This window comes from Falco peregrinus, chromosome 4 (assembly GCF_023634155.1).
Source record: "Falco peregrinus isolate bFalPer1 chromosome 4, bFalPer1.pri, whole genome shotgun sequence".
Classification (NCBI taxonomy): Eukaryota; Metazoa; Chordata; class Aves; order Falconiformes; family Falconidae; genus Falco; species Falco peregrinus.
The window spans coordinates 42,702,913-42,726,797 of NC_073724.1; the positions used below are offsets into that span (position 1 = coordinate 42,702,913).

General features: G+C 42.1%; 1 protein-coding gene across 1 annotated transcript in view; it reads right to left on the reverse strand.

Moving 5' to 3' along the window:
- Positions 1–1,898: 1,898 nt before the first annotated feature.
- ABCG1 (ATP binding cassette subfamily G member 1) overlaps positions 1,899–23,885 on the reverse strand; it is a 64,002-nt gene continuing 42,015 nt past the window's right edge. Inside the window, exons 6-15 of the mRNA XM_055802733.1 lie at positions 23,302–23,447; positions 22,526–22,649; positions 21,390–21,504; positions 20,545–20,693; positions 20,260–20,361; positions 17,674–17,842; positions 16,806–16,906; positions 16,179–16,337; positions 14,758–14,876; positions 1,899–13,006 (exon numbers count right to left, since the gene is read on the reverse strand). Of these exons, the coding sequence (XP_055658708.1) occupies positions 12,778–13,006; positions 14,758–14,876; positions 16,179–16,337; positions 16,806–16,906; positions 17,674–17,842; positions 20,260–20,361; positions 20,545–20,693; positions 21,390–21,504; positions 22,526–22,649; positions 23,302–23,447 (1,413 nt within the window). The 3' untranslated portion in view covers positions 1,899–12,777. The remainder of the gene's footprint in view (positions 13,007–14,757; positions 14,877–16,178; positions 16,338–16,805; positions 16,907–17,673; positions 17,843–20,259; positions 20,362–20,544; positions 20,694–21,389; positions 21,505–22,525; positions 22,650–23,301; positions 23,448–23,885) is intronic.

Here is a 23,885-nt window from a genome sequence, read left to right on the forward strand (position 1 = left end):
AGCTATGCAATCTAAAATAAAATAAAGCAAGAAATTGATGCAGTTAGTGCAAATTTGACTAATCCAGCCCTTGACAGCTTTTCTGCCCTAAATAGAGCTTGCAACATACAGTTCCCCGCCAAGCCCCTTATTAAGGCTCTCCCAAGATAAGATGACAGTGCCAGTGATTGACAGCACGATGGCTGCTCATTGCTCACCTGGCACTGCACAGATCCTCGTATCCTCCCATGCTGAAAGAAGCGATTGCTCTTACTGTTGTAACTTCCCTGGTTCCAGTGCCTTTCAACCTGCACTGCGAAGCATGTTTTAAATGGATAGCCAACAGAAAATATGTGAAGTGTCCTTTATTTTGAAACGCTCTTTATTTTGTTAATCCATTTGGAGTACACAGTGGATGGTAATTGCATGTGAGGTATATTAATTTTTGCAGCATTGCTAATGAGAAATTTATGGTTAGCTTATTTCATAGCATTAACTGTAATATAAAACACTTAAAGTAATTTATGCTGCCACTCAGGCTGCAAAGGACTCCTGTTCCTCCTCTTCCCTTCCTGATCTATGGAGGATCTATGGGGAGGCATCTAGCTTTCTGGGAGCGTGATTCCTTCAATCTAGTATTATTTGTAGGTCTATAAAACATAACATAAAGTATGATCTCTGTTACCATTAGAAAATTGTTTCACTGTTAGTTTTGAAAATGCAATCCTATGGTGTCCTTAGGGTAATTTATCCTTTAAGCATCACTGCTGGTGTTACCTAGGACTGGACGCTAACTTGTGAAAGTTTTATGGCTGTTACCCTTGAACTGTGGTGACCAATGCAGGTAATTTTGTTGCTGTGGTGGTCAGGAAGGGTGGCCCAAGGACAGAGATGTTGTCTAGGCTTGACCTTAAGTCCAATACACAGCTTAATAGCATGAAAAGCCACCCAGGCAAACAAAAGTAGATGGGAAAGCAAGGGACACCTACACTGAATGAAACCCTTTCTCTGACGCTGCTGTTCTTGGGGCCTTACAGGCATCAGGTTTTCCGCACAAGAATATCCCTGCCACTGCAATAGGAAGCAGCAGACCCAATGCCTCACGGACCATATTTTCGGAGACTGTTCAGAATGGAATAACCAGTAAGCACGTCATTTCTTGGACAATGTGGATGTTCAGGAGAAACATGAGAGGAAAATTACTGGCTTTCTTTTTTAAACCAGCTGAAGAGACCTTCCACGACAACAGAAATGCACGGAAGGCTGCAGAAGAACACAGCATGGGTGCTGTGGCTGAACGAGAGAGAACAGTGTTTTGTAACATGGGGAAGGGACAGGTGTGATTGGCAGAATAAAACATGGTTTCTCTTCAGCTGGGAACAAAGGAGGAGGAAATCTATACATTCCGGAGTGCTGAGCAGAAGGTAAAGAGGGAATGATTCTTTACTGCCTCTTGTAATGCAAGAGCATGGGGAACATCTGCTGACACTTGCATATAGCATGGTCAAGGTAAACAGCAGGTAAGTCTGTGGAAGAGAAATCCATCAAAGGCAAGAATATGCAAAGACAATGGCACTGATTCAGGAAGTTCTCAAATTGTGTAGGGTTTGTCAGGGAAGCACTCCCTGATGCTTGCCCTGTTCTTGCACTCTTCTCTGTGTGGTGCTGTTCACTGTCAGGCACTGCACAATACAGACCTTTGCTCTGAGCCAATGTGGCTGCACGTAACATTTTTAAGCATTTTTACTGCATGTTTCTGTAACCTACCTGTATTGGTGGTTAGCTGAAACCTCCACAATGTACATCTGAAACAGACAATGTCCTTGCTGACTGCCAGAACCTAGGAGCAGGCAGTGAAAACATCTAACTAACAATGTACCTGTCACTTCCCTTTAAAAGAGAATGGGGACAAAGGCATCTGTCTGAAAATAGTAACACTTTATTTGATTTTTTTTTTGATCGTTACATTATCATAAATGTTCTCTAGTCTCAGAAAACAAAGCCCTAGTTTGGAAAATAATGCACATACAAATCTCTTCTTACAGGTATTAAGTATACAGAAATATACAAAGATTTCTCTATCATTGTAACGTATCATCAGAATGCCCCACATCCCACATTTTTACTCAGGTCCACTGTACCAGTAAGCATAAACTACAAAGGTAACAAGCAACCTGAAAAAGACATGGTTTCTATAATATAATTATATATATGTATTTTTATATATATATCTACAACAGTGCAAATATATCACAGCGTGCAGGCAGCAATAGTCTCTAGAGAAGCCTAATAAAATTGATTCATAGTAATGCGAATGCATTACAGAAACAAGAGACAACAATGACATATTAGATATACAGAATATGCACACTTTAGCACGCTGATTTAAAATGATACCTTGCATTGACTCTTGCTTTAAAAACAAAAGAACAAATGTTAAATAATTCAGTAACAGATTCATGGGCAGTATCTCACAACAAGGTCAGCTGACTCAGGTAAGATATTTCACAACTCTTTACTAAACAGGTAAAGGCTTGGCTGCACTGCAGGACTTGTCTTCTTTTTAGATATATCGATGTAGTCTTCACCTTAAATATAATTTACTTGTAATGTAATTTAAGTGCATTTTTTCCCATTTGTTTTAAAAATTGCTCAACAACTAATTCACATTTGTAAAGGCGGGTACAATTATTGAGGCCAGGGAAGCTGTTTTTCAGAAGTAATAGAAAGGAGTTTGTATAATGATTACCCTCAACAGGCTATTAAAATAAGCTACAATGGGGTCAGAAAAAAAGACATCACAGATGCCGCTGAAGTAAAAAAACCCAACAACCGTAAAAGTAAAGACTTCCATGTTGCCTTGCGATCTGCTTAAAAAGACATTTCAGATTATTTTTCTTCTTGAAACAGTAAAGCACACCCATAGATCCAGCACATTAGGTATTCAGTAGCTCAAAGACATCTAAAAGTCATCCTTTCACCTCTAACTACCTCGGCACTGTTCCCAAGCAGCTCATTTTTACACCCCATGTGGACAGCAACCACAAATATCCAGTAAGAAGGACACATGCAACTGGTAGGCAAGGGCTGAGTTCCATGGAGGCCCCCAGCAAGAAAATGGGTCGATAAAATCTTGCTGTATCTTGAAGGCATAAATAATGCAGAGAATGCAGGCTCGCAGGCTGGACCATGGAGATTTATTGTGCCAAAGGATACCTATTTTGACTGGTCATCTTTTTTACTGTGCTGGCAATGGGTCTCAACAGAAATCTAAATCTCTTGAAAGTTCTACAGTTGACAACTGCATAAAGTTATGGTTCAGTGTAAGATTTCAAAAGAATAAAAACACTGAAGCTAGATTTTATGCTCTACAGTACCATTACTCCTTCCCAAACTCTACATGAAATGTGTACAGAAACAGAAATATGCTAACATATGCACAGAACACGAAACTTCTTATGCTTTGCAGGCTCAACCTGCAACTTTTGGACAGGTAATATGCAGAATGATTATCTGGGGTTACAAAAACTACTCAGTGGGATACATTACAACGACCTCTTTATATATTGTGAAAACAGGTATTTAAGAACTGGACAGTAGAAGCTGACCCCTGAAAATGCTACTACCTCTGTTCATGAATAGCAGAGCTCATGATTAACTCTGGTGACACTCAGCAGTTAATTTATGCACTCACTAGTGCTGTGTGGCAGCGTCATGCACACAGCAATGATCAGCCTGTCACAAACTGTTTCAGAGGACATGACAGTGTCATTTTCTGCCTCCTTCTAGTTCCCAACAGCTTTTCAAATTATCGTATGTTATAAATGGCTTTCAGTACAGAACGAAAGGAAAGAAATTCCTGAGCAACTGCAGCCTATTAGGCTGTTCTGGAAGGAAAATGGATACACGAGAAGATAATTTTCTCAAAAAGAACATAATGTGGGACAGTATCTCTGCAGCTACCACCGAGATCCCCTCTGCAGAAATGCAGACCAGTTATCTACCACAGTCAACCTGCTCTGGAAGAGCCTAAGGCTAGCTACTGCCAAAACCAGCGTTGATGTTTTCTAATATTCCTGCTTTTGGCAGGAATATCCAATAATATCCTAATACCCAATCTAAACCTCCCCTGCTGCAACTTGAGGCCATTTCATCTTGTCCTATCGCTTGCTACTTGGGAGAAGAGACCAATACACTGCTGCCTACAGCCTCCTGTCAGGTAGTTGTAGAGAGCGATCAGGTCCCCCATGAGTTTCCTTTTCTCTAGACTAAACCACCCCAGTTCCCTCAGCTACTTCTCGTAACACTTGTGCTTTAGACCCTTCACCAGCTCCTGCACCCTTTAACATTTCCTTCTCGAAGAGTGCACAGCCTTCCTCAACTCCTCTGCCCTCCAGGCCTGCCTCCCAAAGGACACTGTCACCCAGTCTCCTCAACAGGCCAAGGTCAGCCCTCCATAAGTCTCAAGGCAGCAGTTCTGCTGAGCCCCCTCCACACTTCTCCAAGAATCGAAAACTCCATCATTTCATGATCGCTATGCCCAAGACAGCCTCCAACCATCACTTCACCCAGAAGTCCTTCTCTGTTCACAAAGAACATGTCCAGCGGGGCGCCTTCCCTAGCTGGCTGACTCACCAGCTGTGTCAGTAAGTTTCTCTTCCACACACTCCAGGAACCTCCTAGGCTGTTTCCTCTCCACTGTATTGTATTTCCAGCAGACATCTGGTAAGGTGAAATCTCCCATGAGAACAAGGACTAGTGATTGTGAGACTTCTCCCAGCTGCTTATAGAATATTTCACTGGGTGGTCTACAACAGACTCCCACCACAGTATCTGCCTTGTTGGCCTCCTTTCTGATTCTTACCCCTGAACAGTCAACCTTATCATCACCATCATTAAAATCTAGACAATCAAAACACTCCCTAACATACAGGGGTACCCTACCACCTCTGGTTCCTTCCCTATGCCTTCTGAAGATTTTATAGCCACCCATTGCAGCACTCCAGTTGTGACAGTCATCAGACCATTTCTGTGATGGCAACTATGTCATGGTTTTCCTGCTCCACAACGGCTTCCAGCTCCTCCTGTTTGCCACCCACACTGTGTGCACAGGTGTAGATGTACTTCAGCTGGGCTACTGACCCTGCCACCTTTTGGAGGGGAGAGGCCTTAATTTCTATGTGACCATTCTTGTGTGCTTCGGTGGTTTCTAACACATCAATGACCCTTGTGTCTTTGCTGCTATGTAGATGTCTATTCCCTACCTCCACTGAGATGGCAGACTGAGGGACCTTGCTAGTACACTGTCCCCTCAAACACTAGCATGCTGGCTTCTCTCTAGTGAGCCTGGTTTTATCCCCTTCCCTCTTCAAATCTAGTTTAAAGCTCTTTCAGTGAGCTCTGCTAATTCCTGCACAAAGATCCTTTTCTCCCTTTGGGACAGGTGTTTCCCATCTGTCTCCAGCAGGCCTGGTGTTGTGTAGACCAACCCATCATCAAAGAATCTAAAATTCTGCCGGTGACAGCGGGCTTGGAGCCAGGTATTGATCTGCTGGCTCTTCCTGTTTCTTCCCTCATCACTCCCTGCAACTGGAAGGACAGAGGAGAACACTGCCTGTGCTCCTGATCCCTTAACTGGTTGTCCCAATGTCCTGAAGTCTCTCTTGAGGGCCCTCAGACTTGTTGCAACTTCATCACTGCCTACCTGAAAAATCAGTAATGCATAATAACCTGAGGCCATACCAGGGTAGGCAGCTTTCTGTTCACATCTCAACCCGGGCCCCAGGGAGGCAGCAGACTTCCCTAAGAAGTGGGTCTGGTCTGCATGTTGGGCCTTCTGTTCCCCTCAGGAAAGTGTCCTATTACAACAACCTGTCTTTTTATCTTTATGGAAACGTGCCATGCCGGTTTTGACGCAGCGCATAGGCCAACTTAACCTTGGCGACACCTCCACACTGGATGAACCATCACCGTCATTACTGTTTGGTTCCACTTGCAGAGCCTCATACCTGTTTATGCACGGGCACCTGGGCAGGCAGGGCAGGCACAGAGGAGACGCGCCTGCTGCACTGGGCAGGAACCTGTCACCATTGCCCCTATCCCTTCAGTCATCCTGTTCAGCCAGGTGGAGAGAGGGTAGGGAGTCCTCCGTGTCATGTCGCCTGTCTGCCTGTTGGGCCTGTCTCGGGGAAAGCAGGGTGCAATTCCAGTAGTCTATTTTAATCCCACTCCCTGATACTCCTCAACCCTCCTCGCCTCCCCTCGGCACTCTGTCACTAAGCGGAGGAGTTGCTCTCCCCGAGCGCACGTCCCACCGAGGTGCTCACCGCTGCCATCCGGTATGGACGTAAGAGCAGGGCACAGCCGGCAGCCCAGCACTGGCTGCGTGGTCCCACCAGAGCTCTGTCTGGGCAGCTGTGCCAGCCACGGTGGGCGCAGAGCCTAGAGAGGCCATGGCTTTCTGCCAGGTGGATACCACTGCTCCCTGGTCAAGCTGGCAGGGCTTCAGTGCCTGCCCTGCCGCACAAACCGCCACACCGTGCCACTGCTTATACGCCATGCCTTGTTTGCCCACCCTGATTGCTCATGCACCCTGAGGGCTTATTTTTTTGGGGGGGGAGCTGGCTGCTGTTGCTCCTGGCCCTGCCCAGGTGCCATCAGCTGCTATCATGCAAGCTGAGGGATCCTGGCAGCATTTGGCTCCCCTGAGGTTTCTCCAATTCAGGAAATCCTGTGTGCACTGTGCTGGAGCACTCCACTCCCACTCGTGCCACCATCAGAGCTGCTTGCCTCAGCAACCGAGTCCTTTTATTATTTCCTATTATTACAGAGAAAATTAGATGATCTGGGCCTCTCATTTTCAGACAGCTACTGTTCTGTGAGATAAACCATCACCAAAACCACTATCCAGTTCATGAAAATTAAAAAGAATTGAATTTCACTGGCTGAATCATGGTATCCATAGTTAGAAGCAGCATGCGTGTAATTTCCTCCTACTCCACAGCTAGATCCTAACAAGCAGGCCAGTGCTACGGCTGGCCACCTGCACCCCAAGCTCTACCCATGCATACAGAAGGAAGCTCTGCCTCGCTGCTACTCCTGCAGCTGATGCCCTTTTCAACCATGTTCATACTAGCTGACAAAGCCTGGCCCAAAACAAACACAAGTCAAGAGAACTGTTCTGTTTGGGAAAGCATTCGAGCTTGTGCTTACACCCCACTCAACCCAAGACAGTTGATGCACTTCAAAATTCTCCCTGAATGAGAATACACTGGAGTAGAGCCACTGCCAGACTGGGACAGAAAATACTGTGCTCAAGCCCTGTGAAGAAGACTCCAAGCCAGCTTCTGCTGCACTGAGATCAAGGAATATCAGAGCAGATCCCCCAAGTAACAGAAACTCACCACAGAACTAACCTGACTCCTTTAAGGAGCTGATAAACAACCCTGCGGTGCCGGTGCCGGAGGGGGCTCTCCTGCATTATGCAGGATAAACACACAAGACCCTCTCTCCCACAGAGCCACCAAATGATACTGGACCTGAAGCGCAGTGAGCAAAGGCAACGTGGAAGAAGGTGCAGCAGGGTGCAGAAAGAGGTACAAACACATCTGCACCCTCTTCACACACATCTTCTGATGAGCTCTGTCTGGAAACATCATCATTGCATCTTAATTCTCTCCCTATGCACTTTGCTATTGTTCCTGAATATGACTGTCACAGAGCAGGAGACAAAAGAATAAAATCGTTCTCCAACAACACTGAACGTTGAAAAATAATTAATTAATATCCTTTCCTGATTAGTTTGTAAAGTAAAAATAAATACTGACATTGCTCAAACGTTAAGCAGTCCTGGATTGGCATTTCTGGTACAGGAATTAGAAAAAATAGAAACTTCATTCTTCCCTACCAAAACTATGCAGGTAACAAAAGCAATTATGCAAAGCAACAGTAAATGTACAGAAAAACATACACACATCTCCATGCTTAGTTTTCCTTCTCCTCTTTCCCTCAAATGAAGTATTTTGTGATTCAAAAAGATCTATTCAAGATCACTGTAGAGCTGTAATCTACTAGAGACTAAGCCAAAGCAAACGGACTTTTCAGTACAGTCTCTCAGTCTGTTTGGACAGGCAACATCTCAGTCTTCCTGTGCAATACAGCCCTCACCCAGCAATGCACTTAAGCCTTGGCTTCATTTTAAAGACATTAGCTGTTCCTTTGATTCACAAAACACCACAGATATTAGAAGTTATTAAGATACTTGAGCGCTTTGTTGGAACAGGGCTTCAAAGGACCCCAATAGTCAAAAATACCCATCTAGTGTTGAGTAAATAGCACAGACAGGACCTCCTCTGTGAGGATCACTGGGGTGGTACAAGTCAGTACATACCACAATTCTTTCCAGAAACAAATGTTTAATGAAACATTCATTTCTGCTGGCAACAGAGACTTTGACACAAAAGAGTAGATCAAAACACCAGTCACCTGACAGATTCAGTACTTGGACCCAAGTGTTCATTATCTCCCACATACATAACCAGCTCTGCCTATTATGTGTATATATATATACATATTCCTCTCCTTTAATGAAAAAAGATACCTTGGGCTCCAAATACTTAATATAGTGAACAGGATTTCAGTACCAGATATTCTTCTGTTACTCCTTTTAATGTATAAAATGTTCTCAATTTCTTATGTGAGGAGAATCTGCTTTCCAAATCTTTTATTTAATGGTAAATAAGAATGTTTTAAGTTCTTTTTAGAGACTTTCAGGGTTCTTCAGATTATGTGCAAGTTTCCGCAAAGAAAAACAACAAAAAACATCTGAAGCACCTAAAGTCTTAACTGATGCACATAGTAATCAAAGCAACATGTCAAAACAAGTTACATTAAAACAAGGAGGCCAACAGAACACTAAAGTCTTCCTGCAATCCCAACAGAAATCATACAGTCTTCAACAGACCTCTAAAAACTTTTAGCCTCTTACATAACTTTGAGCCAGTGTGTGACTCGTTTGAATGGTAATAATGGCATTGATTGCAGCTACTTTATGGCTATTTATATATGGCTATATAAACTGAGGATCTGAAATCTTTAGAATCTGGCTGGTCTTATTATGCTTCTGTGTGAAGCCTCCAGAACTTCACAATGCACTTGCTTCACACTACAGCACATGCATGCCCAGTCCTTTAACCTGGGAATGTGTTTTATACCAGCCTGTTAGAATTTATTTATACATAAACAGAGAAAAGCCAAGCTAGATTATGTTAAAAATCTTTGCAGTATTTGAAAACATAATTGGGATGGACTTCAAATACTTCTGTCCCACAGCAGTGACAAAAGAGATATTACTAGTTAATTTTTGAGCAAAGGAGGGAAGGAATGTTTACCTCATCTATGTATAGCACTGAGTTCCAAGGGAATTAATTTATTTCTTTACTGGGATACTACAGTCTGAAAGAGTTCCTTAGAATAGGAGCTTTCAGCTAAATGCTGCTAGCAGATGGCTGGGAAAAAGCATATCTAACAAAAAAAGGAGTGGCAAAAAATACTCAGAGCATGCATTTTCTTAGGAACACCAGTGGAGGACCAAACTTTTGGCTACCATAATACAATATGAAGTTACAGTATATTGTGATAAACGCAGTCATGATTCATGTCAAAAATAGAATGTAGTGTGGTAAGTGTAATTGTTGTACCCTGTGTAAATCTAAAACCTGTATCCCAATTGTAATGAATGGGCGCGTGTGGCTCTCCTTTGAGACAAAGTAAAAGCTCCCCCTTCCCCTGAGGCAATCGCTGCTTAGAAAAGCCTGCCAAAGGAGATAAGGAAAGCCCGCCAGGGAAAGCCTGCCAAAGGAGACAAAGACCCTGAGGCTTTGAAAAGCAAGCCCGAAGGAGAGCCAACAGGAGGAGAAGACGTACCCTAACGACCCAGTGGGGAAAGAGCGGGACGAACATCCGGCGAGAAGAGATTGGTCAAGATCCGGGCATAAAAGATGCTGCTTTTAGGACTCAGGCGTGCGTGTGCGTGTGGTGGAACTAATTGAGTTCTCCACGCACCCAGCACTGTTTTTGCTTATTGTTTCTCAACCTAAATTGATTGAACCCAAAATAAAATTGTTTTAATTGTTACCGTTTATAACAGTATGAGGACATGTTGCAGACTAAAGAGGTAAAATAAGAAAGCCTACAAACAGAGGAACAGGCACAGAAAACAAGACAGCATCCAAGGAAATCATACTGCTAAATTGGTCTAGATGGGAGAAGACAGCATTGTCATTGTGTAAATTAACAGTCAGTTGTTACTTCACTTGGTACACTGCAATGGATTTTCAATGTGGTATTTGGTAAATGCAAAAGACGAACCCTGAAGGTATTTAATGCCATGGATGTCACGTTCTTTCATACTCAGCTAGCCTACAGCTGGACCAGCTGTGTGCAACAAAAGAGTAATTTGGCCAATGTACTCTTTTGTCTGCTTGCAAACAGCATCTGAACTGCCTGTAATACTCGCAAATATTTTGAGTCATGAAACAATCAGGGCACATTGTGCCAAGGGATTTCAGCTTGTGCCTTATATAAAACAGTTCACAGTTATGAGCATTATTTAGAGTAGCCAAAATTCTTAAAACTTCTCATATCAGACAGCCTTATATATCCATACCTGCTTGTTATTATGCCTGGAAAAGCAGCACAGCTGTACAAAAGCTCTTTTTGGGAAAAAACGGCAAGAACCTATGCAAAGAGGTTGTGTAAGGATTTTTTTTTTTTTTCTTACAGTAAAGACTGACCTTGCTTTCACAGGTCAATCTTATTTTCAGGGAAAGTACAGCTAACCTTCCTAAAACATGTGACTTGACTTAAAGTCTTCCAGAACATACGCTTAATGTGTTTAACAGACACATGCGGTCTGTGTCTGTATTGGTAAATTAAACACAGCCTGGGCGTGGGCCACGAAAACTGGGAAACAATTGTCTTCACTGCTAAATAGCACGGCTGTAGCTCAGCACAGCCAGAGGTCTTCCAGACAATGTTTGGGCTCTACCTAGAAGTTAGTATGGCACAAGGATCATTCCTTTTAGCCCCAGCTGTCTGAGGACTAACAGTCCTTGCCCTGGAACCATTTAGTTTACTAGTACAGACACAGCCATGAAGTTTTCAAAAACAGCCTGTGAACTGTGACTGCTAGTGGTCAGCTAATGCGCAAGGTTTCTCTTCATCTAGTCTACTGTCATGGACTGCTGAGCTCCTCAATGATTTGCTGACACTGAGCTGCTTCCAATCTACAAGACTTCAGCATCCTGATAGGAACAACATTTACATAATTTGTAGGTCTGACGCAGAAGTCTGTGACACTACAGTAAATGCACAGTAATGACAGGAGGTAGTGGAATTCGCACAGAAATTCACCAAGGTGTCCAACCTGAGTATGGGTCCCACAACTTCGTTTTGGGTTGAAAATCCAAACCCATGAAAATCAGGGACAAAATTCACATCAGCTTGGAACCGGAATTCCTTCTGCCAAGTTTACAAAGGTTGAGATATGCAAAACAAATGTATGCTTCTTTTAACAGTTTCATTGGTGTTTAAATCAATTAGCTATTAATTCCCATGTCATGAATGTAGACTTCGGGAAGAGAACAAAACTGCTTGGCATGATCAGACCTGCAGTATTACAAGGTATTTTGTATATTTTGAGAAGAGTTCTACACGTGGTGTGCTGCTGATATAATGAACACTGCCATATGAGGCAGTCACAAATGTTTTAATACAATATGCCAAGCTTTGAGCTGTGCATAGCTCTTGCACTCATCACGCTTTAACAATCACTCAGTCTTTAGGGAAAGATTCTGCTTTCACAATTTAAGAACAAATGAGCCTTGGAGTGCTTTGATGTTTTCAATTGCAGGAGGTAGATCAAACAGATAACAAGCAGAGTTACTATTTTAAATATCACAAATATTGAGGATTTAAAAGACACCGCAAAATAATGTTTTTTCAATCATTCAGTGACAGTTTGAACATGTCTGCCTGTGCTACCTATTGATGCTTCCAAATATAGACCACAGGTTAGGGCAGACTCAGAATCTGCCTTTTCCTCCTATCATTACAGTTTTCAGATATGAGACCAGCTCGACAAGTAAAGCACCAGAATTCTAAATTTAGACAGAAACAAAAATAACGACCTGAATCACTTTAAGTGTGTTTTTAAAAAGTATCCGTATTAAAAAGTTATCTTTACCTTATTAATTAATACATTTACAGGCTTTCGGCCATAAGGGGTAATTCTGTGGAAAAGAATTGCAAAATAATACATAGAAAATTGCAAAGATGAAACTCTGAATTTAGAAAGATGAGAGAATTCTATTGTCTTTGCATCCCCCATTTTGCATCTCATTATCTTGTCAACTATAGATGACATTATACTACTCTGGCTACCAGGACTAGTATCCTAGTGACTTTATCATGAAATTGGTTTTCATAAGGAAGGTTCCTGCAGCCAGGCTTTAAATTACAGTTACACTGCCTTGGTATTTATATTCTGTGGTGTAAAATTCCCTTCTATTTCTTCTTCCTAGTTAAAGCCAGAAAGTGTAATGAAAACATGACCCAACCCAACTGGATTGATTGGCTTAACACTGTATGTCCACTATCCCATTGTGGTTCTCTATGGGCTAGGCTGTAACAGCATCTAGCTGGGCACTGGAGACCGGCCTGCCACAGTGAGACAATGTCAAGTGCCCTCTATTGCATATCTAAAGATCTGCCTACTGCATTGTTTTAGCTGTTTTTCCTTTACCTCTCTGCTCGAATTTTGTATCTGAGAACAAAATAGGCAATCAGGCGCAGAGAGAAGAAGAAAATTCCAAGAACAATGAAGTCCAGGTAAAGTTTGGCATTTTCTACATCCAGTTCTCTCAGAATGGCCTCTGATTTTTGAAAATGGCAAGTGTCATCTTTGTCACAATGCAGATCTTCTCGATCCAGTCCATAGATGGAGAGAATAACTCCTTCAAAGCCATATCTGGAAAGGACAAGGACAGATTACAAGGAAAAGTCCTGATGATCTGTTTAGAAATACTCCAACAGCAATACAATCCCTGCAAGAGCTTGGCTGAAACACCAGGGGGTTCAATATCATTCTGACACGTGCGGCTCAGGGCAAGCTCTATCCCTGTTACAGTCAAATGACATGCCACTGGCATTTTTCACAAGAATAAACAAAGAAGTTTTGCCGTTAACCACTACCAGTTAGCATAATTTCTCCAAAGAAAACCATTAAAATAGAAAGCAGGCTAATTTCAGCTCGTATTCAGAAACTCCCCTTTAAAAAGTGACATAATTAATTCATTTTTAAAAAAAATAAGCAAGAGGGGTACAATTACGGTTTGAAGTCAGAAATATATTAAAGCCAGCATCAATCTAGAACGTCTCTTTCCTTCCACGCGCTGTAGTTTCACTAACAATGCACAGTTCCCATGTCTTCCCTGGCATCATGTGCACTTAGCATTTGACTTTGCGAGCAGATACACCAGCATGGATCCCACGTCTATGACAGCTCCCTCTGGCTTTGGGAGACTCCACATAAACTAGACAATGGCTTACGGCCTCATCTTGAATTCTAGCTACTAATTCAGGGGATGTGGTCTCTTAATCTCTGACAGGTCTCTGTGTAGGACCTCACTTGTCAAAGAAGAACATATTTTAGCCTGGGTTTTCTCAGTAACAGTACAGCTTGGGCAGGGCAGGGAGAAGGCGGATGGAAAAACTCACCTCACCTAATTTCAGCTATATTAAGTGTCTAGTCTAAACTATCCCCCCATGCTAGCCACCAGAGGTTCCCTGATGCCAATCATCCCATCTTAAGATAGCTGTCTCAGACAGTGAGAGTGACAGACGAAGATAGGACGTAAAATGCCTATGGTTGTTAAAACACTTGTTCAGATTAGAGATGACACAGATCCCCTATCTCTCATGGCAGTGCTACTGCAGAACTTAAAACCAGGTCTTTATCCACAAGTCTACCTAGGATACAGCAGTGATTTATACAACATTTTCTTCTGAAATGAGGTGGAGGCATCAGTTTCTCAGTTGAGTATACTGTGCCTATTATTTCAGAACTCCACTACTGCAAAATCCAGGAAGATTTGAAGAGAAGACTGAGAGGGGATCTTATCAATGTATGCAAATATCTCACAAGCAAGCGTCAAGAGGATGAGTCTAGACTTTTCAGTAGTGCACAGTGACAGGACAAGGGGCAACGGGCACAAACTGCAATGCAGGAGGTTCCATCTGAATATGAGGAAGAGCTTCTTTACTCTGAGGGTGATGGAGCACTGGAACAGGCTGCCCAGAGAGGCTGTGGAGTCTCCCTCTCTGGAGACATTCAAACCCACCCGGACACCATCCTGTGCAACCTGCTGTAGGTGAGCCTGCTTTAGCAGGGGGTTGGACTAGATGATCTCCAGAAGTCCCTTACAACCCCAACCATTCTGTGATTCTGTGATCCTGTGATTTGCACACTGTGTGATCCCACTGAATTCAAGGGGACTGACATGGACTTGTGGCCAATAATTTGTACTGAACAGTCCTATATATTTCACACCATATATAGCAAAATGCAGTGAGATAATGTGGTATACATCATATGTATAATTGTACTCTAAAAGAATGTGCTGTGAACAGTCTCTTCAGCACTGAAAACAACCAACCAAACACACAAAGGCAAATAAACAGCATTTGCAGATAGGAGATTAATGACTTCATTAGCAGTACCTGACATAGGAAATGTAAGACATCCACTGGAGGTATGTTGGGATGGTATCAAAGCTGACAAAAAACCCAGAGAACAGCAGCACTGGGATGGCAGTAACTGGGCCCACAAAAGTGGCCACCTGTGAAGAGACAGAATAGACAGTCTCTTGTCAGCCAACTAGAAGAAAAAATTAAAAACTGACTTGCTCTTTCATCTGATTTCTCAACCGCCAGTGAGGAAACCAGCCTTTAGAAGAGCAGACTTTCCTTATGGCAAATCCTCTGTTCTGCGACAAACCCAAATACACAGTGCAAACTTACTCTTCAGGCAGTGGGCAGCTATGCTATTCAAGTTCTTCTTATAATGCTACTTCCCCAAATTACTACAGTTCCAAATACTAGGAAATTATGGATATTTTTTTTAAAATGAGATTTCTTCTGAGGGGGAGGTTTGATCTTGTTAGTAGAAGAAAAGGGGTCCCTCTCCTCTTCCTAAACCATTCTACTAGTTGACAACACTGCTGTGATGGGACCTGTCCTTTGAAGGACTTGAACATACCAAGAAGTTTACAGAGAAAGATGGGCACTGTGATCCCCTTGCTTCTCTGGGTATGAGACCCATCTTTCCAAATATTATCCTCTCTCACTCACTCCCCACTGAGGACACAGACCTCCCTTCTCATTAACCCCATGTGAACAGTAGCTTCAACTGGTCCTAAAACATTGTGAAGAGGATAAGGAACATCTCCAGCTGGGTGGCTCTGGTGGGAAAGTTAGATCTTGACCCAACTCCAGCCTGTCCTCTCTATGTCCCCTCCACGGCAAAGGGCCACGTAGGTATCTCTGGGGAAGGCTGATGCACAGGGATCACGCAACAGGGCTATCTGGTCTCCACCGGGGGGCACAGAGAAGGAATCAAGTCTTCTACTCCAGAAATCTTGATAGCATCAATGTGTATTAATGTCAGTATCATCTGTTATCACAAAACAGTTCTGCTGTGGAATGGTCACCTTAGCACATCTCCTGTCAGGAAGCAGAATGGAGTTACATGGCCAGCTTCCAGTGTGACAGTCATGCCAACAGCTGCCTCTCTCCCTCCCTCTGCAGAATGTTTAGTTTCTGGGCATGCCTCTTCCTACCTGGCCTCCTGCAACCTTTTTGTATGTGTATGAAAGAACCCTCTCCTGAGTTACTGATCCTCATGGCCTACCTCCACTTTGTAGATGCACAGAAATGCATCAGTTCTGCAGTTTCTAAGACCTGCTCAGCCTGGGATGAACATCAAGCGACAATCCACTCAAGCAGGGGCAGGAACAGCCCCGTTCAGATGGGAAAGGAACTTCAGAGCCTCACATCCAGTGTGTGTATATGCTTTTTATGTTGATGCAGTCAATGCTAGGTAGCAGCAGGGTTCCCCTGAGACCACAGAATACTGTCAGTACCTGAAGGGATGTAGAGGCTGCACCTATGAGAAGACCCAGTGACTGAGCCACCAGGGATGTCATGGTTCCCAAGGCTGCAAAGAGGACAAATCGGAGTGCATCAGACGGCTGTGAAGTCATCCAGTACACAATGCTGCAGTAAGCGACAGGAAACATGATCTGCAAGGAGATACACTTGGAGTCAGTCCATTAAAGCCAAACATTCCCTGTTATTCTGAATAAGATAAAAGCATGGTGAGTTTTAGCTAATCCACAGCTCTCAGCCTTTTAATTACATGACAGGCATAGCATAAGAGAATAAACACATCTGCCACAGACTGTGACATCTATCTTACTACTTAGATATTAGAAAATAGATCCCATTCACTTACAGCCCTTTTCAATTCCCCTTCTGCAAAAAAGCAAAGATGGTCATCTGATCCTAAATAAATACCGGGTCAGGTCTCAGTTTTTGTCCTGCTGTTTACTGTGAGGGTGCTTACCAATTTGGACCTGAAGCTTCAGCACACATATCTGAACAATTTCTCCACTACTCAGATGGATAAAATACCAATACTGATCTTCTTAGCAAGTGGACTTGCCATAAACTTAAATGGTTCTTGTTTTATTGAAGAATAGAGCATATACCTGAAAAGGAACATCAGCCATGGTTTTGGCGAGATAGTAGGCTTTCAGGCTGTACCAGTAGTTCAGATGCTCTCTAAGAAATACTCCCATCTCAAGAGGAACTACAGAGAACACAAATTAATAAGTTAGGTTGTCAGCGTGCAATATTGCACATAATAAAATAGTTTATATTTATCTAATCCTGCACTGCTGCAGTCCCACAGTGGGGCTGGAACCCTGAGGCCTTTGACAGACCAGCAGTAGTTTCAAGGATTTGTAACGAAATGTAAGAGGTCAGCCCTGAAAGTTGCTCACTGTTTACACTACGTTCCAATCTATTCAGATGATCTCAGCCTCCCCTAAAGAGGCTTTTTGAATTCAAGAGGTGTCAGAAATTAGAGAACCTGGTTATTCCTTTTGGTCCAACAGGGAATCCAAAGTAACAAGCGTTCCCAGAGGAAGTATGCAACAGTTCATACTGCAGGAGTTTGCTTCTGACACCACATGAATATGCTATCCTGTGCAGGAGTCATGACTTAGAAGTCCTAGGGAAATTATTACATCCTTCCTAAGACCAATCACGAGCTCGTGACACAGGTGAGAAGCACTGAAGCAAGGGGAAATTCCAGCCCAGGACTGTAACATTGACCTGTCCAGGCTGAGAAACACTGGCAAAACCGGGGAGAGAGGTGCCATTGGACAAGCCTATCTCTTGTCTGCCTCTACACAGCAGTTTAGTCAGTGCAAGACTTATCTCCACACCTGTCTTAGAAATACAAGTCAAATGTTTATCTTAACAAATCAAGATACATAACAACACCCTTCCAGCCTACTGCAATCTCCTTCCCTGCTGATGTAATAGCAGGGTGATGTAATGACTGGTACTCACATGTAAGGACAGTTGGCATGAGCGCAGCAAACATAAGAAACAACATGGAAAAAAAGAGGAAGCCAGAGTTGCTGAGGACTTTCTTAGCTTCATTGCCAATGCCTAAGTAGAGCAAGCCGATGAGTAGTCCAATGCCAATGTGTGAGGTGATACGCAAGTGTGTCAGGACCTACAAGCAAGGGAAGAGTAGTATTTCTGAGCAGAAAGTCTGGGCTCAAAACCAATGGCAATATGACTGAAATCAGGTATACAGATTGCAGAAAAGGAGTGTTTATGTCCAGAAGAACTTCCATAAAAATGCTACTTTCCTACTGGCAAACTGGGCTTCAGTTAAGGAAAACTTACTCTAATGAGTTTCCCAGTGTCGATCAGACACATGGCTATTACATTACAGAAAATTTCTTCTGCCTGTAAACACAGGCAGAAACTGTAAATGCCGCATCCTGAAATCCTACTGTCTTTGACAGTGTCATGGAGCCATTTGCCCTCATTCACCAGGATAACAGACTTTGTGACTAAACGATAAATTTCTCTGAGCAGAAGAGAGGCAGAAAAGGTATTTCAGGCTTATACAGACCAAACTAACTTAATCAAGCATAAATTAGCCTTCTGTACTTTCTCTGAAGTACAGTATTCCTAGAAGAGGTATGGAAGAACAATTGGAACAATTACAAGCCTTTACAGTTGAGCAGGAAAAAAAAAAGTATCACATTCAATCTATGCGTCAGAAAATAAGTTAAAGTTTTCCCTTGGTAAAGATGAGGACAGGACCATTATGCTCCATGGTTAGGGCTCGCACACCTCTAGAGATGCTAAGTGCACCAGAGACATTCTGATCAGCTAGTTGAGCAACATACAGAATGTGAAGCTGTATGTAAGCTTTTGGATTACAAGAGCCCTCCCACACAAACATGTCAGTTTATTTGTGACCAAATATTTGGTACGAGACCAGATGTGCAAACTATTCCAGATTGCAGGAAGGCAAAACTCAACAACTTACTTAATCTTTGAATGACAAATGCACTATCTGCAATGTAAAACAGCAAGGGAGAAGAACAAGTTATGGTAAAGAAATGTGCTGGCGAAACAACAAATGGGCATAATATGTATGGTCTGGAAATAAGCAGGTGCTTCCTAACCACTACTATTGCATCATTCTGCGATATCTTCCCAACCAGAGCGGGGGGGGAAACATTTGCTTGCTTTTACTATGGCATTCAATGCAGTGTGTCCCTTTCTGAAAGGGAAGGAATACTGTGGTTATCTGACAGCAGAGGCCTGGACAGAGTGGTCCAGTAGGTTTCTTCCAGGCCTGTGGTTCTGTGTGGACATGTCTACACCAGAAATGGCAGTGTCCTCAAGAGACACCTGCCTGGGTGCAAGGCAAACGCAGTGTCGCTGCAGCACCTGGAGCTCAGTGAAGCCCAGCTTACCCTGTCACAAGGGCAACTTGCTTACCCTGAGCTCCACATGGCTCAACTGCTTTTGGTTTCCAGCCTTCCTCATTTGAATCCACCACGTGCCCACCAGTATAAATATATTCTCTGGCCTTCCACTTTTCTAATGACAGGTATGTCAAATCAATATATCAATATATATTAATGTATATATTGTCTTCCCCCCCCCCGTCATGTAAAGCACTGAAAACCTTCCAACATGCAGGAAAAGCAGACAAACCCTCCTCATACTTATCAAATTCCAAATCTGCCAAGAAAAGCACTTGGCCAACCAGTACCAATTATACTATATACTGGTGAGTTCCCTGGACAGGTGTGCATGTAAGGTCTAGTTGAGGAAGCTCACCTCCTTAACTCATCCCTGTTAATGAAGGGACAATCCCATGTAGAGGACATTTCAAAGCATCAATCAGACAACGTAAACAGTCCTCCCTCTTAAATACACAAATTCCTCAGCTACTTAGAAGAAAAATTTGGAGTAAAAAAAAAAGTCCCACTGCATTTTGTTAATGCCAGCTAGGCATCCAAAACATTTAATAAACATACATGAAAACTGTAGGGTTTGGAATTTGAATGGAGTTATTTTTAAGAAAAAAGGTGAAAGATAGCTTTTTTTCCTTGAGAATGAGAGTTTCATTATGTTACTTACTTCATCTTCATATTACATGTATGAAAACAGAAATGTTCTCTTTTCAAAGAGGTAAACTTTTTATTTACCAAGTTTCTGTTTCAAAAATAAAGACTTAAAAAGTACTGGCCTTACATCACACTGAAATGATTCTCTCTGCCACCCTGGGTTTTCTGGAAAAACTGATTTTGTGACACACCAGTACAACTTCTCACACATTTTTCAGTAGGATAAATGACTGTGTAAAGGACCTGCCAGCACAGAGGGGATTTAAGCTTTAGGTTTTTAGGCCAGATGCTTCTGAGTTCCTCTGAAGAAAAGTGTTCACAATGAAGACGGTACAGTTAATAGCAAAACTTGAAATATCAGTCTCTTTCCTTTGAAATTCTGTGATGATCTTCATGCATGGGCTGTTGGACAGGACCTTTAAGGCATTACACTATCTCACAACCAACTGAATAGACCTTTTGGCTTCAAAAGTTATTATAAAGGCAGCCTTACCGAATCCCTCATGATGGTGAGAAAAGTTCTTTTGAAGAGGATACAGAACTGGGTTAGGCAGCTGGCAGAGAAGCTGTGGCAGCCTTCTGTGGAGGAGGAATCCTGCGGAAACACATAAAAGAATAAACTTCTTTCTTTGCAGTATCTTGCTTAGTTTTCACTCACAAAACCCCACTCTCAGCAGCCAAATGTGCCCAGAAACCTGCTCCATTGACTGAAGATTTGAATTTTTTTCCTCCCCCTCCAGCCTCAAGCCATGCCCATTAGTTGTGGCACACAAAATACCTCTTCAGAAGGACGGTGCCAGAGGAAGGGATTCAACTCATTCTCACCACCAACATCTCTCTTGTAGTCTGTGTCACATATCCTCTCCCGTACTGCCCTTACCAGTCGACCATTCTGGTCTCCATATTCACCAGATGCTACTTCCATAACTACAAAAACCAGAAGGAGAGTTACTGGTTTACACTACTGACTAGTTACAAGCCTTATTATTAGATCCCCTTGATTCAGTAACATTGACAGAAACAGGAGTTTTGTCTAGAACACGCTCTAAAATGCCACATGCTAATTCATATGTATACACACATTATTTACATGTATCTTTCTATAAATCTTCAGAGTTCTCTTCAGCCTGAAAGTTAAATGAACCATTTTAGAGGAAAGACAGTGAATACAGGATAATTTAGGTAATAAAAAAATCACGAAAATCTTATTTTTGTGGTCCTTACTGCTTCTTCGGAACTAAGAAACAACAATTAAAAAAACCCTTAATGCTATTAGCTGTACAATACCACAATGGTATTGGGCAACATAAAAAAACAGAATACTGGAGCCACTTTGAAAGGCCACTAGGACTAATTACTATGAAACACTAAAGAATATGTTTTATCTTTCATTTCCTGGATCTGGGCTTCCACCAGAGAGAAATATTCACTAAATTTTACCACTAGATGGCATTCAAATTACTTAGATCTGAATAATTTTATTTTTAATTTTGGTACATATATGTACACATGCACATATGTATAGATGTACAAAAGTCTAAAACACACCATGCACCATGGTCCCCATGACCCTGAAGGTGCTAATCAAATACAAAATAAACAAACTATTCAAATTGTCCTTACCAAAATCTGCTGGATTGTGGTAGGTTGGGCAATTCAAACCCAAATCGCTCAAGTAAGGGACTAGGTTTAATACCTTCCCACGGTAAATGCACTGACCTTGACTTAAAACATAGAGCTGGAAAACAAGGCAAAGAAAAGAGAGAAAAAAAAAAAAGAAAAATTTGAAATAGTATCAAAATATTTAAATCTGCTATCTGTATGACAGCAATCCATGAATTTAATGACCTCTTTCTTGTCCCTGTGGGAAGAAAAACACCTTGGCAAGATTTATCACCTCTTGGAACTACCTTTGCATGGAATTAAAACTATTGGAAAATGAAATGATTAAGGTTTAAATTCTGCAAACATTCCCTCCGGGACTTAAACCACATTAATACAGAGACAGACTAATTCCAGCCTTTAGACACATGCTGAAAACAGGCAAGCAACTAGAGCTGAGCCATCTAACTTCCACACATTATGGATATTTTCGGCTGGGACACGAAGCTGGTGAATGCACAAATGCAAGGAGAGGTGGAACAGCACAGCAATGGGGAACAGCCTCATTACTCTTTACTCTTACTTTTAACCACACTATTGACTTTAAATAAACCTCCTTGCCAGACTGGCAATCTGCAAGAGTTTATTCACCTATGGTGTAGTAGGTTTTCTTTTACCTCTCTCAAGTGTAATTTAAATTTCCTAACAAGGTTAAAGCACGGTCTACATCCTGCTGTTAAGACTGGAGAAAAGATCTCCAAGTGTCTTCATTTCAATTATAACTATTTCTCCTGAATATACTCTTCTGAATTGCAGACATTGGTACTAAAGTTCTCTTGCTCTTAAACTACTCTACTCTACTGACAGCCCTGTGCCCAGGAGCAGCAGTGGGTGAAGGCATGAAAATCAGAAGTATGACAACCATGACTCCACAAACATATCAGCCACATTCTTTACCAACATTACACATAAATAATGGAAACAGGCAGAGAAGAAAAAAACACAATCAAAAAGTACTATTTTGCTTTTACTTACTTTATTTATTTATTTGATTTGAAACCACAGACTAGAATTATTCACGGTTTTACTTAAAAAGTGTAGCCTTGAAGGTATAACCTACCCAAACCACACATAGGGAAAGAGTCTGAGAATAATACCTGATCGAACAACTCGAACAACTTAGCACTGGGCTGGTGAATTGTGCAGATGATGGACCTGCCACCCTGGGCCAATGCCTTCATCAGAGAGACAACCTGAAAACATGATGCACTATCCAAGCCACTGAACAAAAAAAAAAAAAGTTTGTTATCCACATGTCCACAGGCACCACTCAAAACTAGCGCATGTATTTGCTGCTCTGGTCTCGCACTATTGTCCTTTTATAAATTTTCTCTGTAGCAGTTTAATTTTATGATATGCCAACCTTATGCTTGTATCTCTCCATCAGTCTTTTTAATTAAGTTGGAAGCATGCCTGAGAATGAAAAACAGTGTATTCTCAAAGCTGCCTTAAGGGAGTTCTACATTTTAGGACTACAGATTTAAATGCTCCCAACTTTAATGAATAGATACATATTCATAGCTCTCCCAGCCTCCTCTTAGACTGATCACAGAATCTGATTCTATATATGCTACATTCATTATTAAGTCACACTTCAAAAAGCTTATAGTCAAGCTAACTTTGCTTGAGAAAGAAAACTCATGCCACAACCTGAAAATATTTTCCTCTCCCTTCCTATTTCAATTTGTGTCTCGCTTACAAATTGTTTACAGTCACATGGTCTGGTGGCTACAGCATTGTGGCCTTATTCAGTACCTACAGGCAACACAAAATGAGCCTTTTCCAAGGACTCAGAGGTGAATAACCTTTCTGCAGCACTGTTCTACTATATAAAGCAGTAATTGTCTGTCTTTAATTTTTGGTCTTGAAGTACCTGGTTGGTTCATCAAAAAACATGACAGGAGGATTGTTCACCAGCTCCAAAGCAATGGCAAGACGCTTTCTCTGGCCTCCAGAAAGACTCCCAGTCCTCGTATTGGCACATGTCAGCAAACCAAGGGCTGTCAATATTTCCTTTACCTAGAGGAAACACAACAATGCATCACTTAAATTGGTTAGCACAAAAGAAAAAACCTCTTTACTGATTTTCATGGAGAATGTAAACTGAATGAAATGAAACTTTGTTTCACCATCCATACACCACAGCCTTTTTCCATCTTATGTAGCATTTATTAGATAATTAGATTAGATTATTATTAACAGCCTACACTATTCTGACCCAAATTCTACTTGTTTGTCCTACATGACTCGTCTCAGTCAGGAAGCCTTGCCTGTGAAAATGGAGTGGAAATCAGTTCTTCTATAGCACCCCTTGGATATGGCACAGATATCAAAAGAGCTTTGCAGTATGTGAAGAGTACACAGCGAAACCAAGACGCTTCTTTCAATATAACTTCTAGGCTGTATTTACAAGGGACTGAAGAACTGTTCAGCAAAAATCAGTGATTTCTACAGAGT